Here is a 24,706-nt window from a genome sequence, read left to right as displayed (position 1 = left end):
AGCGGGGCACCAACAAGGCACCAAGATCTCCTGCTCTCTTGGCGGAGGACAGGGCAAGAGGAGCGGCCTACATTGACAAAGGCCAGCCTGGATTCAAAAGGCCCCAGGAGACCATCAAGGATTGTCTACATCTTCCAGTGTGGAAAAACACAGGGAGATTCATGAAGTTACCAGGCTCAGGGGACAAATAGCTCCCCCCGTGATGTTGTCTGATCTCAGCTGAATTTTCTGGTAACTGAGGTGGAAAATGAACAGACCCCTCTGAACTGCAGTGACTCAGAAGGTCGGTGTGACGAGACAACAAACGTCGTTGCAATGTGTTGTCTGTCAAGCAAGCATTCTGAAAGAAGGCTACATCAGTGGGGCCAGTGGGGATGTGGAGCTTGAACCATTATTGTGCTGAGAGAAGAGAGGGTGAGACAAACAGTTGTATTTGAGCACTGTCAGATTTGTGTACCAATGTTTACCATCAGCTGCTCTCAGCTGTATGTGTCACCGTGAATGTCTGACTGAGAGTTTCAGGACTTTCTGCAGACACAATCCTCCGGCCAGTCGCCTAGAAAAAGGTCACAGCACGAGATCCTCCGTCAATGTGAGTGAGAGGGTGTGTTGATATTTTTTCATGGGACGATGCAAAGAATGAAAAAAATATATATATATATTAATTAATCCCAGGATGAAAAAGCGGAGCCATACACGTTGAAGACACAGGTGAATATGTCAAGATAAAGGGATAACTCTGGATGACATCAGAGCCCTGAGGCTCACCTGATACAGCACTTTTCTAAAATATATCTAAGATATAAGAACTTTTTTAAACTACCCTGAAATGTTTTAGGGTGTCTCCTCTGGTTGGAATTGTTTTGCTCTGTGTCTCGCAAAGGTTGTGTGAAACACAGTAATACAGCATAAGCACAAAACACCTGGGTTTTAAAGTCATTTTAATTCAATTTAAAGAATATATCATACAAATATTTGCATTTTTGTCTCGTTGAAAACAAAATAATTCCGATTTTTTTATAAGTTAAATTTACAAGAATTTTATAACAAGCAAACATAAATATCCTTCTGGTGATGAGCAGAAACAAGAGTTATTTATTAGTAAAAACTAGTGAGGAAAAGGATACAATGATAAACAAACACTGGCCTTTTATATTTTCCAACCAACATGATGAAAGAACACTGGAGAGATTGAGCTGCAAGACCACAGTGTTTCAACTATCATTAACTATCACAGGTAATGTAAATTGAATACTCTTGTATTGCTTGTTTGTGACCCATGCCTCATTATGTTCAATAGTCGTGAAAGCAGTAGTACATTTGTTTTGCACACCTAAGAAAAGTTCATGACATTCTGGTCAAATCCAGACTTTTGTGAAAAACAGCATCTACAAAAATGGAATTTCACATATGAGATCAGGTATGAATTTCGATATTGTGAAGTGCTAAAAACATTCATTTCTATTTAGACATTTGATTTTTTATTATTGTTCAAGTGTTGATTCAGACCAGCAGTGCCCTCCTTATGCCCTTCAAAAAGGACACCCACAACCTGTATGCGAATAGGTATGTGTGCGTGCTCTGATTCCTAACAGTGACAATGTGCCTGTATCCCAGCAGTGATTTGCAATGTTGCTGTTTTAGGCCACATTGTTGTCCAGCCACCCTCTGATCTCATCTCCGTTCCTCCTGATCCATTCGATGTTGTTCCTCACTTTCTCCAGTGCCTGCTGCCTGGGCATCTCCCCCGCACCAGCATCCGGTGTTAGACTGAAGAAATGCTCCATCTACAAGAGCAGCATGGAAAAAATGTGTTATAAGACACGTGGACAAAAACTGACACCCTCTACTTGCTTTGACTCAAACTATACAAACAGTGAACCATTTTTGCAGTGATCAGTAAACACTCTGTCCAAAACCTCATAGGACTTCTTTGAAAAGCAATGTATAATAGAAGTACGTTTTCAAAATGCAGAACATCTCAAAATGTCGATGGCAACATCTGAATCCACCCCTCTGAATCATAATCCCCTTCCCCACATGCATGAGTACAGTCTTTTTCTCCAAATCATGACTGAGAGCACTTCTGGCAGAAGAGCACTAAATATCCTGTTATGTAATAACAGACATGTATTCATCAAGTGTTTTTATCCAAAGTGACTTGCAACTGAAGAACAACCTTAAAGCTTCAGTACAGTGGAGACCATGAAGTTAGTACTACGTGCACAAGATCAGGTAATAAAATACAGAGAAAGTACACAGTCAGTAATAGTTAGACATGTCAAGGTGTTAGAAGAGGTGCTCTCAAAAGATACGAGTCTTCAGGAAGTTCTTGATAGACATGGATGCCCCTGCTCTGACAGTATTTTGGAGAAACACAAAGAGGAACAGTCTGTACTGTAATTGCCTTGTGTGCAGGGATGGCACTGCCAGACAATGTTCTGAAAGAGCATAATGCAACTCTCTCTCTCTGGTTCTATAAGGACTGGATGGCTTGAATAAACAGCCCTTGTACATCATACTATTGCAGTGCTCCCTACAAGACCCTTGACCCTTGAATTCTTGTCAAATTCCACAAAGCATATGTAAAATGGCTGAGCAAACTCCCATGATGCCTTCAGGGTTCAACTGTTGTTCCAATGTTCTATGCCTACATAGGATTTCACATTTCTCCTCGTGGACACTGAGCAGTGTGACATCCTGATCATTAAAGCGCACCCTCCTGTTACCCTTTTGTATTCAATAACCTGCAGTCTGATTCCCATGCAGCATTGTTATTCATGTTACAGTCAATCAGCAGTTTATATTTTTGTAGTTTTATGATTGTAGGTTTGAAATTAGGTAATATTTGTGCTATGAGTGTCAATAAAATTATGAAAGACAACACAACAGTAATGTTGTGTTGTACAAATACAAATTTACCCAGATGCACAAGTTTACTGAGTAAAGGTGCAACAGCAAAGTAAAATTTTTGCGATTTAGGAATTGATAATGGGTCATTTACATCAAAAATGTAATTGTTGATAAATCTTTTTTCTAACCCAGCCCCGTAATCCAAACTGACCGCTGCCAGTATCATCCATTACTTTTGAGGCCCACTGAGAGGATCATGGTAAAAGATTAGTATTTATTGAGGACTTTTCTAGTCTTGATTAGCACCACAAGTGCTTTACAGTACAGTTTGTTGCCATTCATCCATTCACACAGTGCATTTATGTGCAGCAATCTCTCTATCAAACTGAACATGCCAGCAGTGATCTGAGATCGAACTGCCGACCTTCTGGTTAGAGGACGACCCGCTGAGCCCCAGCTGGCCCAGCCACAGCCATCTCAAAAGAAATATTTTTAGTGGAATTCTTCTTGGAAAAATAAATATAATAACTATATAAGGTAGTGGAAGACAAAGACATAAAAAAAATTACTACTATTCAAAAGAGGAAAACCCTAACAGGTTAAATTGAAAGTGAAAAAGACCCCCCCCATAAATAACTTAAGTAGGAGTAAGTTGCAGTACGGTCAGTGCTTACCTTCCACAGCTGCAGCTCTGTGTTGTAGTTGGTGCTGATTCGACTGAGTAGACGACCAAAGTTCCTGTCATTGATGGTGTACCTGGTAGAAGGAAGACAAGTCGTTACCATGACGAGCACAGTGTGCATGCTTTTCTTCTTCTTTTGACCACTCTACTCTACCCAAGTCACAAAGATCATTCAAGTGTAAAAAAAGGTAATGTCTGCAATGTCAGATACAGATAGAAACTGGTATTCACCATGTTGTTTGCATGGCCTTCATTTGTCAAAACACTTTGGTAAAATAGCAAAACCAGGCCCCTGAGATGGGCCTTGGGAAGTGTCACACTGAATAATGTGGACTCCAAGAGGGTATGTGTGATTTTTTAGTGAGATTCAGCTCAGGCAGTGCCACATCTCTCTCTCCTCCTCCTCCTCCTCACCTCCTCTTCAACTCTACCAGGCCCCTTGTGGAAGCTTCTGGCTTCGTCATGTATGTCTACTACAGATCACACCCTGTGAGACCCTAGTGATTAAAACCCTGTTGACAAGAACTACCAAGGAACACAGTACTTTTTATTATTCCCTACCTCTCCCTGTAATGTTAGTCCCATCCTGTTGGGGTTTGAGGATCAAAATGACCACCTGTGATCATGTGATCAGTTGGATTTAGTTCAGTGTAGCACAAGTCAAAGCTAACACTGTGTCTGGATACCTCTCTTGGTACACTGCCTTGTTGTACACTGTTTTCTGTGTGATTGTGCACTTCACAAAAACAATAACAGCAACATTTAACTGTACATGTCACTTATATCTAAATATCGGCCCTTGACTTTCAGATACATGTGACTTCAGCCACCATCGGCAGGAACGACCACTTCCCTCAGCTGCCATTTTATTAAGTTCGAAAATGGAGCCCCTTTTCCACTGGTCAAAAAACCCACTAACATGAACGCCTGTGGGGGTTTTTTCTCGCACTGTGCAAAATGCAACACTGCCAAGACAGTGAGGTGAGAGAGATTCTCAGTTTCCAGCATTTTCTTGATGACATCAAATGTGACTCAGAAACAAATGGGGGAAAAAATCTGGCGATGGGAAAGGAGTCAATCAGCTTTTTCTGTCAGATGAGTCGACTATGTGTGTAATTTTGGAAGAATGCAAGCTAAGTGTGTTCGTTTTGTTCTGGTGTCACCAAGGGGCTAAACATTTACCAATGCAGCCTAAAGATTATGTATCATTTTGAGGTGCATTTAAACATCTGTCGCTGTGAGCTGTTGTTGCCTCGTTGGCACTGACCTGTTGACCAGATAGTCCCAGTTCAGCGTGGTCCAGTCCCAGGCCATACTCTCTCCCAGTGGGTTAATAGACACATATCGCACCACGGTGAACAGATCCTGACTCCTTATCACATTCTCATCCTTAGTGGCCTCCAGGAGCCTGTGGGGCAGAAGAAACGTTTTCTCTCCATACTCAGTTTTTACTCTTCATAATAATTTTAAAGCAGTATTCGATCTTATGACAAATAAGCAGACTAAAACAAAATAGGGTGTTACAACGCTGGGGAGGATCCTGCACCAGAGGTGTTGTGACCCCCATTATCCCTGAAGGTGGTTGAAGCAAACAGAGGATATTGATTTGAACTCTATCCCAAAGACCTGCACATGTCAGTGTTTCCTGTGGTGCTGTAAACTGAGCTGCTGAAACCGATGCTGTTGCTAACCTGTCATAATCACCTCAGGGGTCACATGGAGACAAAGACACCAGAAAGCTGGTAACATTTTCCTATTTTCATTGGTTTAGTTCAAATTTAAAATCTTTTTTTTTTTAATCTTTTCTAACAAAATGGGCTGGTTGAACACGTGTTTGCCAGGAGATGCTTCACACTGTTGTGTTCTGGAGTGTGGAAACTGAGATTTTGTTGCACATCACTGTTTCCACTATAATATTAAATCTGTGGCTAAAATGATGTTATAGAACTGGGTGATCAGGTCAGCCAAGTAAAGACGAGATGTTTTGATTACTTGTACAGAAGTTCCACGTTGTCCACAGACGACAGTCCATACAGCAGCTTGTCCTTCTCTTGAGCCAAAGACGTATTCTTGTATCTCTGGAACATCGTGTTCCACTTGGCTTCTGTACCCGAGTTCTTCATTCCATATCGATAGACCAGCAGCCTCAGGTTCACTGCTACGCTGCTGCAGGTAAAAAGGTTAAGAAATTTCCCGGCAGGTTAAAAACTTGATTCTACAAAAAGAGCTGTATCTAAGTAATATTTGTCTTCACAACCAACTAAGTAGCTGCTTAGGACCACCAGAAAACTATGCATGTAATGCAGTCTGTGGGCGGGAGAACGGCCCACCTCCCTCAGTTAGAGAACTATTTGCACAAAAAATTGGATGGACAGAAACAACCACAAGATAGTGTTAAGCCATGTAAAATGTACCACGTCAAAAACATTGTTTTTTAATCTCTTCACGCCACCTGTGAGGGCAACAAGTCAAAAAGAAAAATTGTTTGACACAAACTGAGAGTGTAAACAAAACATACCCTGCTTTGTGCCCTCACTTTGTCTTGTTTAAATGTTTACATGTGGCTCCATGTGATTATAATAATAATACAACAAATATGGGAGGAAAAAGCAGAAAACGCTTTTTATTACGTCAGTTTTAAATAAGTCAGGTTTGTAAGGATCAGAGAACAATAGTTCCTATAAATCTGTCTTGATGTCTTCATGTAGTTCTGACATCAATAGTTGAATGAATGATACAAATACTACAGTATATTTAACTTGATGGTGTGTTACTTGAGAATACAGTGGAAACCACTAACAGTGATCACATTTTTCCCGGGCCAAACTGTTCATTGGCGTTGATAACTACAACTGGATTTCATACTTTCTGTATGACAGTCCCAGAACTTGAGGGAAATGTAACAATGTTTTTTAAGATAAAGGCCATATCACATTGCGCACTTTTCTTCAATGAGTCAAATCTTTCTTCATAGCTGTTTCATAGGTTTCATTGATTCATTGATTCACTCAGCACATCCTGACTCTGCTCGCTCTCTTCCTCTCTCTCTCGCACTGACATACTGACACAAATATATATAAATGACAGTGAGTTATACCTGAGACTTCCATTAATCCAGCGGTCAAAAATACTGGAGGCTTCATTCAGAGCATCCTGATCCCCCATCTGACAAGCAATACTGAGCACGGTCTCCCTCAGTAACCTGCCAATCACATACAAGCCATTTTACATTGGGTGATAAATATCTGCATGGGTTAGCATAAAAGAACAAAGACATATTTTATTGAATGGTCCCAATATTGTTACTGTTATCATGATCACAGACTGACTGTAAATAACACCAGGGAAAGACCTGAGGTGTTTACTTGAATGGACATATACAGTAAGTCTTGTTAAGTATGCACTTCTCCCAGTGTACCTCTCTGTCTGAGTTCCTACATCGTTCCATCCAAGTCGTTGGGAGATCGCTCTGACGTGATTTCCAAAGAGTTTCTAAAGAAAAGAAACAAGGATGTGATTACACCAATTACTCCTCACTCCTTGTCCTTTTCCCAGCACCGAGGCTGGTGCTATCGTATAATGAAACCATCAAAGTCTCAAAGAAACAGCATGACAATGTAGGTTGATCTGATCTGAAGAGAGGATGAATAAAAAGTATGACTCTTGATCCAAAAAACACCTCTAAAACTGACTGCTAACCGCTGACTGTCTATTAAAAAGAATCAACGACTGTAAATAAAGATGGATGACACGTCTCCACTTCCTTCAACGGAACAAAAAAAGGACCCAAAATATTCTGGGTACGGGTATAGCCATCTTGCACTGGTGACATCATTTGGATTCAGTCTGTGTAGTAGTTGCACTTGGAGTTAAGGCACCGCCAATGCATTGGCTCGACCGATCAAGAGTCTCAGCTGTCAATCATGATGTCTCAGGCCATTTCTGGCATCAAACAACTAATTCAAACTAATTAAACTAAACTTTTCCGAAACATGAAGACTTGAACATACATCAGTTTGACGTGACCTCGCTAAAATGACAGAAAAGACCTTTGGGAGAAATGTGCCCTTTTTAGTTTGTAGTATGTCCCACCCACTAACATAAGGGAGGCAGGGTTAATGACCTATTCTGCAGCCAGCCACCAGGGGGCGATGGAGGTGTATATACTTCTTTGTTGGGAATGTGACAGCTACAGGAATGATTTGCAGCTTGCTTACCTGGAACTTTTTGTAGAGAGCAGCATCGGCTACCAGCATGTCCCTCACATAGGAGATGGAGGAGTCCACGCGGTCCCACACTATGTAATCAATCTCATTTGTCAGGTACATGGTCAGATTGAAGGCATTGCCATAGTCTATAATGTCTGCCCTAAACAATGAAATGAAAACAGTGTTTACAGTATGTACATGACTGGTAACACAAATGTGTGTTTGGGAGAAATCTCACCGGGCAAGTGCAAAGACATCATCAATGTAGCTCGTACGATCAGCTGCATCAAACTCCTGTTAAAGACAGTAAAGTCAGTCTAATGGAAGATTAACACATACAGTAAGATGATGATGATGATGATGATGATGATGATGATGATGATGATGATGATGATGATGATGATGATGATGATGATGATGATGATGAAAACCCTCCTACTCCCCCCGTGAGTTCGTTTCATTCATTCTGGTCGGTGTTTACATTCCACCGCAGGCTAACGTGCAAGAGGCACAACGCATGCTCGCCGACCAGATACTGTGTGTGGAACGGACTAACCCGGACTCCTTAGTTATTGTCCTCTGCGACTTTAACAAAGGAAATCTCACCCGCGAACTCCCCAAATACAAACAATTTATTAAATGCCCGACCAGAGAGGAGAACATTCTGGATCACTGTTACACCACAGTAAGCAGTGCCTATCACGCCGTCCCCCGGGCTGCACTGGGACTCTCGGACCACGTCATGGTCCATTTGATTCCTGCATACAGGCAGAAACTAAAACTCTGCAAACCTGTTGTGAGGACTTCAAAGCAGTGGACCAGTGAAGCTGTGGAGGATCTTCAGGCGTGCTTGGACTGTACAGATTGGGAGGTGTTCAGGACTGCTACAAACAGTCTGGACGAGTACACAGAGGCTGTGACTTCTTATATCAGCTTCTGTGAGGACAGCTGTGTTCCATCACGCACCAGGGTGTGTTACAACAATGACAAACCCTGGTTCACAGCCAAACTCAAAAAGTTAAGGTTGGAGAAGGAAGAGGCGTTCAGGAGTGGAGACAGAGACAGGTTTATAGAGTCGAAATACAGGTTTAGCAAGGAGGTGAGAGAAGCTAAACGTCTGTACTCTGAGAAACTCCAACACCAGTTCTCAGCGAATGACTCTGCCTCTGTCTGGAAAGGGCTTAGGCAGATTACAAATTGTAAGCCTAGAGCCCCCCACTCCACTAACGACCCACGCCTGGCCAACGACTTGAATGAGTTTTACTGTCGCTTTGATAGTGATTACAGACCCGTTGCCCTGACTTCTGTGGTGATGAAGGCATTTGAGCGCCTTGTGCTGCTCCACCTCAAAGCCATCACTGACCCTCTCCTGGACCCCCTGCAGTTTGCCTACAGAGCCAACAGGTCTGTTGACGATGCAGTAAACATGGCCCTTCACTTCATCCTCCAGCACCTGGACTCCTCAGGAACCTACGCCAGGATCCTGTTTGTGGACTTCAGCTCTGCCTTCAACACCATCATTCCGGCTCTGCTACAGGACAAGCTCTCCCAGCTGAGTGTGCCTGACTCCACCTGCAGGTGGATCACAGACTTCCTGTCTGACAGGAGGCAACACGTGAGGCTGGGGAAGCATGTCTCTGATTCCAGGACCATAAGCACCGGTTCCCTCAAGGCTGTGTTCTTTCCCTCTACTCTTCTCCCTGTATACCAACAGCTGCACCTCTAGTCACCAGTCCGTCAAACTCCTTAAGTTCGCGGACGACACCACCCTCATTGGGCTCATCTCTGGTGGGGATGAGATTGACCATCTGGTGACCTGGTGTGGTCAGAACAACCTGGAGCTCAATGCTCTGAAAACAGTGGAGATGGTTGTAGACTTTAGAAGGAACCCAGCCCCACCCACCCCCATCACCCTGAGAGACTCCCCAGTCGACACTGCGGAGTCCTTCCGCTTCCTGGGCACCATCATCTCCCAGGACCTCAAGTGGGAGCTGAACATCCACCAACAGCTCCCTCACCAAAAGAGCTCAACAGAGGATGTACTCCTTCGGCAGCTGAAGAAGTTCAACCTGCCAAAGACAATGATGGTGCACTTCTACACCTGCATCATCGAGTCCATCCTCACCTCCTCCATCACCATCTGGTACGCTGCTGCCACTGCCAATGACAAAGGCAGACTGCAGCGTATCATCCGTTCTGCTGAGAAGGTGATTGGCTGCAATCTGCCATCTCTACAGGACCTGTTTGCCTCTAGGACCCTGAGGCGTGCAGGTAAGATTGTGGCCGATCCTTCCCACCCGGGTCACAAACTCTTCAAGGTACTTCCCTCCGGCAGGAGGCTGCGGTCCATCAGGACCAAAACCTCACGCCACAAGACCAGCTTCTTCCCGGCTGCAGTTGGCCTTATCAACAAGGCCCGGGACCCCCACCTGATTTGGACTCTTATCCCACCCCCACGCCTCAAGTCTGTGTTACATTAACACACATTACATTACATTGCACATTGCATATTGCACATTCATATTGCACTCCTGTTTTGCATTTTGCATTTTACTTTACTTTTTATATCTTTTATATCTTTTTATTTTATATATTGTTTTTTTCTTATGTGTAGTACTTATTGTGTTTTTATGTTTTATGTTCATTGTATGCACCTATATACCAAGGCAAATTCCAGGTAGGTGTAAACCTACTTGGCAATAAATACATTCTGATTCTGATTCTGATTCTGATTCTGATGATGATGTGAAAGCAAACTGTAGTTTAAGATTTTTACATCTCTACCAAATGCGAAGAAGGTAGTATGCAAGGAAAAAATATAAAACATGTAAGTAGAGTATGAAGATACTCTACTTACATGTTTTAACTATGCCAATAGAGTACAATCAATATTATGTTCAGTGTAATTTAAATGTACAGATAGAGTAATAACTTCTTCCAGAATACAGTTATTAATGGTACCCTATTTTTATAGTAAGAGTTGTGTGTTGTGTTTCTTATTAGGGAAAGATTAAATATCACAACACTAAAACAAGACCATCTGCAATATTTTTATTTTACAAGAAAAAGTCAAAAATAAAAATGTCAAAAGTCATAGTAAAAATTTTTATTAGTTTGAAAAGATTTGATAACATGTGCATGTTTTAGCAAATGCTCCTAAAATTGTAACTTTTATTATTATTGAAATACCGTATGGTTGTCTTGAAGTTGTTTGTTGATCGTGTTCCACATGTGGAGGTCATGGTTGACTCTGTAGAATCCAATGTGATCATTGTTCACCTTAAGCAGACCATCCACTGAGGGCGTGTAGTTAGTTATGACGTGCTCTGAAAATCAACACAGTCATAATAATGTTATTATTAATAATAATAATGTTATCGATTGATTTGAAGAGCTGATTATTTTTGTTTGAATATTTTGTGATCATTACCGTTGCTGCTCTTGTCAAACATTGTCAACATATTCTTGTCACTTTTCACAGAGTGCCATTTCACTGGGATAGTCCACTTGTACCTGTAACAAAGACACAATTATTTTTTATCAGTGTAGTGACACAAAACCTTAGGGCGTAATTTTATGTAACAATGTCCTAAAATGTAAAATGATTTAGGACATTGTTACAAATACATTTGCATTTGATTGTTTAAAGGGGACATAGCATGCCCATTTTACCACAAGTTGATATGGTTCCTTGGGGTCTTAATGAAATGTCTGTAACATACTTTGGTCAAAATACCACAAGGATCATTTAAAACAGCACCCTTTTTACCCTGTATAAAACAGCCCTCCACAGAGTGACCTGTTTTGAGTGCCTGTTCCTTTAAATGCTAATGAGCCAGCTCCCCCCTCCCCCCTCTCCCCCCATGATTTTAAACGATATAAATTACATATTTTATATGATATAAATTATCAAATATGCATCCCATACTTTGTATTCCCCTTCTTTTGTCCTGGAGTTTTAATTTTCCCAATCACATAATTAAATGTCCCCCTCTGCCCATCCACTACAAGCACACAAGCAGACAGACAGAGAGAAAGAGGGGGGCTATGAAGACCATCATTTACCCCGAACCCCGACATTCAACGGGTACAACAACAAGGAGAAAGCAGAATCGCGGGCTGACCTTATATATACAGTCTATGGGGCTGACCAGCGGAGAAATGCTCGTCCCGTGTGAACAGCCAGGCGGCTGCGCGGAGAACGGCGCTGCGCTGCCTCGCAGCGGCACTTCCACGTCCGGTGTACCCCGGCGTAACGAGTGGGGGGGCTCGGTGTGTTTGTGCCGGTGTTACAGTAGTGCTGAACACTGCGGAAGTCTTCCACACTGCTGGCTGTGTGGCGCTGACACAAATTCCAGCTCACGCATGGGAGAGCGAGCGGTCGCTCCCGAGCAGCTGCTGCAGCCTCCCAGTCCCAACGATCCAGACAAATGCCACATGTGAGTGAATCGCGGGCTGACCAGCGGAGAAATGCTCGTCCCGTGTGAACAGCCAGGCGGCTGCGCGCTTGGGAACGGCGCTGCGCTGCCTCGCTGCCTCCGGTGTAAACCCGGCGTGACGGGGGGGGCGACGGGGGGATGAGGTGGGGGGTGGGCCAAGACCATGTAGGGAGACTTCCAGTTCCTTGTTACGACACAAAACCCAGGAAGCTCAATCGAGTCACTCAAGCATGACGTTTCTGACTTAGAGGAACTATAACAAAACGCGCGAGTGTTTTTTTCCCAGAGTTTTTGGGTTGGTAGACATGCCAGATACCCACATTAACGTGTAGAAGCACTAACAAAGTGGAATTTGCATGCTATGTCCCCTTTAAAGCTGCACTCATTATCTTCCATTAGCTCTGCTATGGAAATAGATTTGGCACATAAGCTGTTAAATTCTCCACTGTGGTCACCAGCTAGTCTGTAAAGCTGGATTTATGCTTGTGGCATCTACATGTGTAGGCTGTAAGGTTACACTGTAGCTAATGTGTTACTCATCCACAAAAATGTAAATACTTTGGGGCTGTGGTGTCAACACAGACACCACATGGGGGCAGCAAGAACTGACTGGCCGCTTGTGCTTTACCCTACAGTTTTCTGATTTCCATGGAGTTTGTTGACAATGAAGGCAACAATACGGGAGTTAAAGATTGTCAGTGCTCTTCTTCATGTGCGAAACATGTAGTGTTGCAGAGGTGAACAGTTTTGCTGTTCAGCAGGGTCCATGTTAACCGCACATAAAATATAAATCCAGCAGAACTGTCTGTGTGTGTGTGTGTGTGTGTGTGTGTGTGTGTGTGTGTGTGTGTGTGTGTGTGTGTGTGTGTGTGTGTGTGTGTGTGTGTGTGTGTGCGTGTGTGTGTGTGTGTGTGTGTGTGTGTGTGTGTGTGTGTGTGTGCTGTGAAGGAAGTTTACCATGGCCTTATCACAGCACTTAACAGCTGCTGCTGTCATTTTGACCAACAGGGTGTCTACACAATATTGGTTTTCTGTCATCTGTCACCCAGACAACTTCCCCACGAAATCTGAATCATTACACGGAAGTGACTACTAAGCTTCAGTTCAATGAGTGTATGGGTCAGAGGGGAGAGTAGGAGCGGATCATTTGAATCTGCCATGTCAACACAGACCCTGTAGTAGGTGTGCAGACAGGGTGTCAAGCTAAACCAGAACTATACAATTGGGGACCATAAACCAAAATGATGCTATGAAAGATGATGGATGCTGAAAAGCTCTGTACACTGTATCTGGGGAGAACTGCAGTGTTGTGATCACATCTCTTTTCTCATAAGTACACACTCCTACCATTCACATTGCATTCAGCCATTTGAGCCATTATCAAAATATTGACGATGGCGTGATAGAGCTCTGAGGGTTTAAGCAGCTCTATCCTCTTTGCGTCACTTACTCCAGAGGTGAAGGGGGCTGGCTGGGATTAGCATTAGGATCCAGGAGGAAACGCTTCCGGCTCAGTTTGGTATTCGCTTCTGTGACAGACAGATCCAGCACAGGATAACCCATCTGATTGGTCCATGTGTCCATGACCTCTGCAACTGGCAATCTACTCACCTGCATAAATAGCTTATATTGGTTAATGTTCTGAAGCAAAGGTTTTGGAATACACGCATTGTTTATTTCTTTCTGAGAGAGAGATGTTCAGATAGATATCAATTCCACATCTGTGTGCATATAAATTAGCACACACACACACACACACACACACACACACACACACACACACACACACACACACACACACACAAATATATAAACATGACAATTTGTGGTTTAAGAAGGGTTATGTGCCGTAACCATTTTCTTGTTGAATAAATTCCAGGCACAGTAACTGTATGGATCTTTCCAGCAATGACAGACTATGAGTCTATAGGTCTCTGGGTATAGACGTATAAAGCTGGGGGTATTTATGAACGTTGGACAGCATCAGGCTGTTTCCTGCTTCCATGTTCTTATTCTTGACTACAGCTTGGTCCCTAACACGCAGACATGATACTTGATATCCATCCTCTCAACCCACATTCCTGACAAGAGCAGAAAAACATTATTTTCTTGGTAATTATACTTTTGTACGGAAAATGATTAGGATAAAGGCGGGACATACATCGGCGAGAGATGCCCAGAAGTTGGCTGTTTTGGCGTTCTTGAAGTGGTAGTCTTTCAAATATTTCTGGTGAAAGAAGAAAAAACAAACATAGAAACAAACAAAAACAGGCTTTTACCACTCAGCTACTGGAGCACTTGAACCTTACTAGGTGTCATCATTAATGAATTATTGGTCATAACTATGAATTATTTGTCATGAAGCTGCAACAGTGTCTGACTTACTCGACAGCCATCTCTGAACATATCTCTACCCATCCAGTCCTCCAGCATCCTGAGGATGGACGCTCCCTGGAATAGGTTGGATAATTTCCATTACAAAGGATTTTTTTCATTGCATGATACACAATGCATTTAGTCTGTAACTGGTTGGTGATGGTTTCAAGGGATCAGGGTTTCATTTATTAAAATTTTACATAGCAGGAAAAAACAGCAGAATAGAAAGTTTTTAGCCTTGAATCCTGAAGTGCATCAAAACTAACAGAGCTCCTCATAATAAACAAAGAAGAAACATTTTATCACAAGCAAAAGCCTTATTCAACAACAACAAATACACAAACATAATACCAAAACAACGTAATAGCAAAGATAAACAATTCCTTATTGTAGCTGATTTTAAATGTTGCCGTGGAAAACAGGGTTTTTATGGACATTGACACCTCAACTGTGTGAGGTTTCTCAGGAGTCGTACCTTGCTGTATGAGATGCCATCAAACACGGAGGTGATCTCTGCTGGGGTCGACACGTCCACAATGATTGGATGGGAGGAGAGGAGGGCGTCGTCCACCATCACAGGAAGCACATCGCTGATGATCATGATGTCTCGCTGTAAACAACAGGAAGACACGAGGTATGTGTCAGAGTGCAGACATCCTGTCTCACATGTCCACTGTCAGTGTGGGTCTGGTGCAACCTACCATGCCCCAGGAAGGTTCAGCTCTTTCCACACCGATGTACTCAAAGAAACTGGCAAAGCCCTCATTGAGCCAGAGGTCGTCCCACCAGTCCATGGTCACAATGTTCCCAAACCACTGGAAAAGACAACTAACATGAGCATTGTGCTTTCAAACAAAGGAAACTTCATATGGAATTTGTAGGAGGAGGATTCACAGGTTCCATTCTTGGCAGGCTTTCAAACTGGGTTTCAAACCAGTGATCGTAAGGATCGTAAGGTCTGCAACTGGAAAACAGTTGCAGACCTTACGATCCTTACGATCCGATTTGAGGAACAAATCTGATTTGCCTGAACTCTGAACAAAGCTGAAGTTCCTTATGGGAATTGTTTCCCCCTCCCCCATGTTGTGTGAGGTTTCAGTGGTTCTCACACCACTCCATGTATGGTAATGTCAGGTGAGGGCCCTGAAGCAGAGAAACAACTGTTTGAAGATGATAAAATCCCATTTTCATAATGACCTCAATAAGACACAAAACAACCTAAACCAATGGGTGATAATATTTCTTATTTTATATTCCGCTAAAACAGCCTGAAGTCAAACTGAACTCAAAGAGCACTTACGCTTTTACTGTCTCCATTAAAATACTTTAAATAATCATGTCCAAAAAGAAATGAAGTCATCATTTATCTCGACATTTAGCAGGAAGACAGGATGTTGCTACATTGCTTGCAGATGGGGGTTTAGTGTCATTAAAAGGTCAGTCAGCTAAGGGTGTCTGTATATCCTGGAGTGTTTAACAAGCTTTGCATGCTAGAGCACAAACAATAAGACTATACAACAGACATAGTCAGGTCGTATTGAATGTGTCCATGCAGCTAAATGTGATCTAACATTAACTGATCATTCAAATGCAAATTAAACAATGTTTTCACCATTTGCATGTGTTTTGTCTATTTGCACGTGTTTTGTTAAGTGTGTTGAACCCTCGGCCACCGAACTCATTGGCACAACTTTGAACAGTAAAACTTTATTGACTGCCTCAAGGTAGCTTATCTCCCATCACAATAGCTGACATCCTGGAAAGACATGTTCCCAGATTATGCCTCATAAAAAAAAGTTTGAACAATAACTCGAGAAACATTTTGAACTTTTACAGTTGTGAACTGTGAACTCGTATATTACCACTTGGTGTGACTAAAATAAAGATAAAAGCCTTCATAGAACTGCCAGTGAGCTTACGGGATGTATTTGGTTTCATCACGTGTGGCTTAATTGCTGCACTGAAACTAAAATAAAGCTGATAACAATCTGCTCTGTGATGGAAACAGTTTCTGCAGCAGCTGTTTATATGCAGTATAATAGGTGTCAGTTGACTGTTTTGTACTTTCGTAAGGCAATCTGTTTCAATCATCATTGTGGTCTGAAGTGTTAAGTGTGTGCTGATGCTGATGCTGACTTTAATTTAATTTCTGGCCTTTTATTCTCTTTCTTTTCTCGCAGCCCTGTAGATGCTACTCTACTAGAGTAATAACCCTTGGCTCTGAAATAAATTCAAGTAGAGTTTATTAGGATAAAATGGAAATTATAGGGACAGTTCTCGAGAAATTGCATTTTTCAGATATAGTGTCCTGAATGCGATGTACGTATAGTGCACAACAATAAGGTTCTGACAACCACATGTGCCACATGGTTCCATTACACAAATAAAATAAGCAAAGTAATAATTCATATTTCTGATTCTGTCACTGGGTGCATAAAAAACTGACAATTAGAATATTTGCGAGGTCATGAAAATATCCTGGATACAAGTGAGTAGACAGTTGTACCTGGTGAACCAGCTCGTGGGCAATAACACTGGCCACTCGCTGCTTGTTGTAGGAGGAAGACTGGTTCTCATCGTACAGCAGGTTTGTCTCCCTGTAGGTGATGAGGCCCCAGTTCTCCATGGCACCGGTGCCAAAGTCAGGGATCGCTATCTTATCTGGAATGAGACAGCTCAGGGATGACATTGAGGCAAGCTCTTATCGGATGTTTTATGGCGTTACTGCATTATCAACTCTGGTGAGACGTTGATATAATGACTGACTCAGATTGTATCTTGATTAATTAATTACATTATCACCATCAAAGTCGGCAGGGGCATTCTTCATTCCCAGAAATATGTTGCAGATATTTCCTTTAGATTAGAATCCCTCACAACAAATGACCCTCTGGTACACAAAGAAGAATCATATCTGCACAGTAGATTCTGATAAACTTTATTGATCACAACGAGGTGTGTTGATTCGTCTAATGTGAGGTGATATGGTATGTTTTTTTCTTCAGCTAGGACAGTTAACACTGGATGTGATTCATTTTTACAGGATCATTATCATGGGATGTCAAACTTTAGTACTGTGTCAATTCATTAAGACCCACTCTGTTAACGCAGATGTTAAACAGCATATAAACTGCTTCTCTGCTTTTATTAACACGCTGTGGGCTGCAGACCAATGCAAATACAGTAACTGAGGCCTTTTCAAACATTGTTACCTCAGCCAACCATGACTCTGAGAGGCACAGTTCACTGCACTGTAAAGTCTGGCTAGTTGATTTTACTTTTAAAAAAATGTGCCTTAAAAAAGGTACATAAATATAACTATTACTCTTAAGTACTTCATATCTACTTACTTAAAAAGTTTTTGTTTGTCAAGTTGTTACCACTTAAAAATTGCAAGTGATATTAACTACCTCGTTCTTGTCTGGTTTTCAATTTTTTTGTTTCACTGCTTGTTGTTAAGCACTTTATACCATTTTTAAAAGAAAACTTTATTATTATTATTATTATTTCTAAGTATTAGTAGTTTTAGTAATACAAGTAAGATTGTTTATATGATTTATCTATTTATTCAAATAGTTTTGTTTACTCAGTGGAAATTAGGAAGCTGATTATCTTAGACAAATGATAATGTCCTTGTTGACTCTAACATCTTCCAGTACTGAATTAGATTGTAATGTCTCATTGATCAGATATCAATGTTGCAGCTCATATACAAATTCATTAATAGCAAGAAGAAGCAACTGCACCTATTATACTGAAAAGAACTGAAATACATGTGCCAAGCAACATTTTAGACCACAACTTAACTTATATAAGCATATAGGCCTAAATAAGCACACATAAGCACATTAGCTTTTACAGTGTGAATCTACTTGACAGGGTTTTTGTTCACTTTTGTTGTTTTGCCTTATTGTGAGAATCACTAGCTCCCATCACTGTCCACAGTACTGATTATAACATTTCTTTGTGTGCTGACAATTGTCTCTACCACACCTTTACAAATATTTTGTTTCCTGGTTTAAATATACAGTGGATAAAGTGATCTTCATGATCTGTTCATTAAGTTATAGATCATTTTTAATACATCTAATGCCTTGAAACACATATTTGTATACACATATTACTGAATGACATAGACAATGAATTATTTCAGATTCTGTTATAAGTTGATCTGGACAGATCTCTAAAATGAATACAATTTGAGCTATTTTATAACCACAGTTGGGACAGGGATATGAATATGAATGTGAAAACATACCCAGTTTTGGGATGGAGTATGTCATGTTGAAATATTCCTCAAAGAAATCAAAGATGACCTTGGTCGTGTTGGCTGCGTACTCTGCAGTTCTCAACTGAGTCGGCTGAGCGTAGATTCGCAGCTGCAAAGGCAGAGGAAGAGCAAACACAGAATGTATCTGACAGTATACATCAACAGTATACATCACTATTAGCAATGGCACTGATGGTGAACTCACAGGAATTCCTCGAGCAGAGGTTCGTTCCACGTGGCCAAACTGGTGCACCGCGAAACATACCAAGTAGGTACTCATGGGGACGGACTTCTGGAAGGAGGTCTTCCATTTATTACGAGGCAGTTGTTGAGGGGGGCCCTGGAGAGGCAGAGAAAAAAAGGCTAGTGGGTTAATGTGGATGTCACTCAGTCTGTAGAGCTGGGTGGATCCCCTGGCCCCAAAACACAGGCACAAGATTGATTCCTCTGCTTTTGGTATTCAAAGTGTTTACTCTGAACTCGGCCTCCTTTGTTTACCTCAACCATGGGGAAGTTTGAGAAATCATACTCATTCCACCTACTGCAACGGGTCTGAGTTCAGCAGGATTGTTAACAGTCCTCCTGGTAAAGTGATGCTGTATGTACCAGGAAGTCCGAGCAGTAATTATAAGGATTTCATGGCTACCTCTAGAAGTCTTCAGAGGAACGATGAAGCCCAGTCAATAAAGTCAAATGGCAATAAAACATGTTGAGCAAAAATTCATGATTGGCAGATATTTCCTTCGCAGGTTTAATATTCAAGACCTGTGATGCAGTGAAGATCATTTATATTGACTAAACAGGCTCCCTGAGAAAGCAGGTGCACAGACAAACTGAAGGTACAAACTCAAAACAACACCAGAAAACAGGAAATAAGCAGGAACAGAAGGTAACAAGAGGGAGCAGACGTAAAGCATGAGGTAAAACAAATAGCAGCATGAAGCAGAATCAGAGAGCTGAAAGGAAGCACAGAGAATGTGAATAGAGAAACAAGGAGTGATGGAGCACAGGCAGGGAATGCAACAGGGAGGCAGGGAGAGCTGGACACAAATTAAACACACCAGGCAAGTAAATAACCAGACACAATTAGAGTTCCTCTACACATCTTAACACATTTCGCAATCCTGACAAATGTCTACAAACTATAATCTAATTAGAGTCAAAACTAGAAAACTGAAACATGGATATTTGTTATGTTACATATTATTACTCTATCATGTTTTCAAACCATATGTTTCACTTTTACAGGAAAAGGGGATTTGGGGATGAGGACTAACTTGCTGTAAAGCTCCAGGTTCACTGTAGACTCCAGCAGTCAAACCAATAAGATTGTTCAATAAGAGACAACCCTCCAGTTCCAGAGCCCTGGTTCTTAATGTGACCCTAACAATGTGAGTAGAACAACTGATGGTATGATGTGGACATTTGAGTCCTCAGTCCTACCTGCAGCGGCATGTTGGACAGAGCTTTATAGTTTGCGTCATGAATGATGGAGATGCTGTATGTGGCCTTCTTGTTGGGTTCATCGAAGCAGGGAAATGACTTGCGGGCGTCTGTCGGCTCATGATCAGTCGCAGCAATCTTTCTGGTGATAAAGAGATAGAGAACAAATGATTACAGGAAGTGTCTGTGATCAGCTGTTTTACACCTCACCCTTGAAACTGGTGAGGGCCAACACTTTACAACAAAGTAAAATATCAAGGTCAAGTAGAGTCAACTTTTATTGTCATTCATCGTCATACAGAGCGTACTGCTGAACATAAGGTCGTTCCTCAAGGACCAAAGTGCAGAAGACAGTGCAACATAAAAACAGGACTACAGACGTGGGTGTTGCATAAGATTAACTAACCCTAACCCTTATGAATAATAGATAAATAGTGAATATTACAACAGCAACACACTTCTTCCTCTCAGGTGTCCAGTCACATGATCAGTATATATGATGTATTGATTCAGCTGGAGAAACAATGACTGTTTGGAACATGCTCAGCATTAGGACTGAGGTGGATTATATTTTATATTTTCTAATCATGCTTTTACCACATACTGTCTAAACATGTGTCACAATTGGAAACCATTGTAACTGCCATGAATCCAGGCGTGAATCCAAGTGTTTGCTAATCAAAAGTTTGATTCTGAATGGTCAACAGAAAATATAATTTATTATTCTACCCAAAAAGACAGCTGATGAATGTAAAATTTTATAGTTTGACTAAACATTCCGGAATCAAGGTCCACTTATTCAATTTCCTGGAGCTTTCCACATTGTCTTCAGCAGTACCTCTTGAGCAAATTTCACCCACTGATGAAGATCATGTCAAGTTAAAGCTCCTGTAAAAAGCCAGTAAGCAGAACCTGACATGGGACTCATTCATCAAACTATTATGTATTTTATATTACTTTACTTGAATATTCAAGCTTGGGCTTTAAAAGTATCAGAATGATAAATTGGTTGATTAACTGATTGGTCTCTGATGTTTTGTACAGCATGTTGGTGTTGTGGGATATAAAGTAAATGTCCATTGGAGTGATTTATGAATGCGTTGACTGGGAGTTAATGATTGCACACTTACGTTTACATAGTAACCAGTGTTATTCATTTTGTCTCTAAGTCCAGGTGGGAAAAATGCTATGTTTTCATTTTCAACCACTGGTTCCTCTATGCACAAGTAACTATGAGTATTCACAGAGAAAACTGATGCAGTTCAGACACCCTTCCAGTGATGATCAACTGTATCTGAACTTTGCTATGGATTTTTTGTATCCTTTAATCAAGGAAGGTCAAGGAGGAATTAAAGGTAGCAGGATTTGACCTTTGGATACTGAATGCATCTAAACAGAAACTGTTGCTGTGCCTCGCTGAGGTTTTCCTTTATTTTGATGTAGAACAATAAACACCCTCATAAACGGTCTCAATACACACTAAAATAATAAAAGAGCAAATCCCAGGGAATATCTGCCTCCGACCTGTGCAAAGTTGATTGAACTTATTGAACACCACCACTATCTCTTCCAACATCATTAAGGTTGACCAATCTTTTGCTCAGTTCAAGGGTGAATAAATAAATAAACAGATTCATTACCTAATCACTCAATGGGGGCTCTGGAAAACAACTCTGGAGGCCAACTCGAAGCCCATATCACAAGTTCATCATCAAGTGCGACATATACCAAGGAGATGCTCTGTCCCCACTGCTGTTCTGCATAGGCCTGAACTCCCTGAGCCAGATCATCACAAAGAATGGCTACGGATACCGATTTCGAAGTGGTGCAAAGATCAGTGACCTCCTCTTCATGTATGAAGTGAATGAGACATGGACTCACTGATTCACACCAGCCGAATCTACAGCAACGACATCGTCATGTCATTCGACTGCAGCAAGACGATCAGGACTAAAGGGATTAACCTACCAGAAGGAGGCAACATAACAGATGTTCAGGACAGCTACAAATACCTTGGGATTCCACAGTCAAATGGAACTGAAGCTGGTGTAATAACCTGGCCAAAGAAGGAGATAGAGGCCACTGATATCAAGACAAAGATGCTCCTCACTGTGCATGGAGGGTTTCACCCCAAGTCCAGCACCCTGAGGCTGTGCACTGAGCGAAAGGAGGGAGGCCGAGGACAAGTGAGCGTCAAAGCCACTATCCAGCAGAAACCCAATGATGATGAGGAGGACGACGACGAAGAGGAACCATCATGGAAGGACAAGCCCCTGCATGGCATGTACCACTGACAAATAGATGTGGCTGATATCAAGAGATCCGACCAGTGGTTGGAAAAGGCTGGTCTGACAGACAGCACAGAGGCACTCATCATGGCAGCACAAGAACAGGCCCTAAGCACAAGATCCATAGAGGCTAGGGTCTACCACAGCAGACAAGACCCAAGGTGCAGGCTGAGCAAAGATGCCCCTGAGACAGACCAGCAGATAGGAGCAGGGTGTCAGATGCAGCCTGGGACAGCGCACACTGAGAGGCATAACCAAGTGGTGGGGATAGTGTACAGGAACATCTGCGCCGAGTAGGGATTAGAGGTGCCCAGGTCCTGATGGGACATACCACCGGGGTTGGTTGAACAGAGCTAAGATCCTGTGGGACTTCAGATTCCAGACTACCGAACAGCTGCTGGCTAACCAACCGGACATAGTGGTGGAGGATAAAGAACAGAAGATGGCAATAGTGATAGATGTGGCAATCCCAGCGGATAGAAACATCAGGAAAAAGGAGCATGAGAAGATTGAGAAGTACCAAGGACTGAAAGAACAGCTAGAACAGATATGGAAGGTGAAATGAAATGTGATCCCTGTGATAGTAGGGATCACATTTCACAGAAGTTATGTACACAGATAAAAAACGTCCCTCAGTTGCTCAATTGGATTTGGGTCAGGGGAATGTAGGTGCTAGTAAGAGGGTTAGGGACTGTAACCCCCAAACTGGGAGAGGGGCCCCAGCAGATTCCAGGTACAACATCTGAAGCCTCTGTCCATAAAAGCGCAGTCTTACGAACATCTAAAATAGAGAGAGAACCCTAAAACTCCCAGGCCCCTGGTAGAGGACCCGAGCTTGAGAAAGACATACCACCCCATGTCCCATGTGTGTGGTGCGAAAACATTAAACATAAACATAATTTATTACGAATGCTTTTGATTTCATTATCTGAACAAATTATAATTTGCTACTGAAGCAAATTTTTATATCTGAATCCTCTTTTATTCTACTGCTATTGTTTAATAGTTGACAAGCTGTGCTCAAGATCCTGTGATTGGTCCGACAGTCCAAACAATCCAGTATTTTCACACTGCAGACAAATCAAATCTTATACCTGACCTTATACCTGGGGACTAGCTGGAGAAACTCAGCAGGAATTCCTTAGGCTCTCACTCAGACATTTACATTTACACATACAGCCCCCCTCTTAAAGCAGCTGGTGACATGTTTGCTGTTGCAATTTGTAGAGAAACATAATCCTCATCCTCTCCTTAACACTTTGTTTATATTATTTACGACAGTTCAAATCTTGTTAACTTACTTGGTGATCCCCTCCTCGGTGTAGATGACCCTGTAAAATCCCACCACAGAGCCATTAAGCCAGCCCTGGAAGTCCAGACTCAGCACGTACACCTCTCCTGCGGCAGTGACTGGCAGCTCCTCTGCGACCTCCACCACCACATACTGCTGCGGTTTGTATTCAAAACAGCTTTTCACTGGCAGCTCCCTCTCTCCCCCCTGGCTGTTCAGCATCTTCAGCTTAGGCATGGCACTGACGAACGTCTCTCTGATGTGGAGCCACAGGTGGCGGGTGGGCTTGCTGACTTCTACATGGATGTCCACAGTGCCCATGTAGGTGTCATCTTCCATGTTCGGCTCCACATTCAGGTCATAGTGGACCGGGCTCACGTAGTTAGGGAGGCGGAAATTCCTCCAGTCCCCAGTGGAGTTCATGGAAGGTTGGCAAGGCCCTCTCCCAGTAGGCAAAGGGATTGTAGGCCCTGCTGTGGGGCCTGGCGTGGAGGGGGTGGAGGTGGGGTTGGTGGTCGTATCTGACCTGGAGAGGCCCACCCCAAGGCCCACCGCCAGAGAGCACGCCACCACCGTCACACATATGATGACAACATGCTTACCACGGATGCAGTAACGCTTCTGTTGCTTCTCATAGTCCATGCTTTCAACCATCGTAACTTCTAAAACCTAAAAACGTCCCTGTGCTAAAACAGGTGTAAAGCTGACCTGAAGTCACAGCTGTAGGCTCCTACTGTATTTACTGTGTGAGCTGATCCAGAGCTGGCCTCCGTGGTGCTGTGGGGTGGAGAGAGGAAAGAGGAGGAGAAGTCAGGAGAGGGAATCTGTCAGACAGTGTGGAGAATCTCACATCGAG

General features: G+C 42.4%; 1 protein-coding gene across 1 annotated transcript; it reads right to left on the bottom strand.

Annotated features, from left to right (window-relative positions):
* Positions 1-1,071: 1,071 nt before the first annotated feature.
* On the bottom strand, positions 1,072-24,671 carry LOC118116494 (glutamyl aminopeptidase). Its single transcript, XM_035168220.2, has 20 exons — positions 23,861-24,671; positions 20,272-20,413; positions 19,034-19,168; positions 18,817-18,937; positions 17,065-17,219; positions 15,260-15,373; positions 15,034-15,168; positions 14,568-14,633; positions 14,344-14,409; positions 13,633-13,793; positions 11,174-11,256; positions 10,933-11,069; positions 7,982-8,037; positions 7,753-7,903; positions 6,954-7,027; positions 6,633-6,737; positions 5,528-5,701; positions 4,803-4,943; positions 3,528-3,609; positions 1,072-1,787 (listed from the first exon to the last, which is right to left on the bottom strand). Exons 1-20 carry the CDS (start codon positions 24,502-24,504, stop codon positions 1,641-1,643), a joined length of 2,889 nt encoding a protein of 962 aa, XP_035024111.2. The 5' UTR covers positions 24,505-24,671; the 3' UTR covers positions 1,072-1,640.
* Between the last annotated feature and the right edge of the window lie 35 nt (positions 24,672-24,706).

Source organism: Hippoglossus stenolepis, chromosome 10 (assembly GCF_022539355.2).
Source record: "Hippoglossus stenolepis isolate QCI-W04-F060 chromosome 10, HSTE1.2, whole genome shotgun sequence".
Taxonomy (NCBI): Eukaryota; Metazoa; Chordata; class Actinopteri; order Pleuronectiformes; family Pleuronectidae; genus Hippoglossus; species Hippoglossus stenolepis.
The sequence above is the reverse complement of the archived record's forward strand: the minus strand, read 5'-3'. Positions and strand labels throughout refer to the sequence as shown.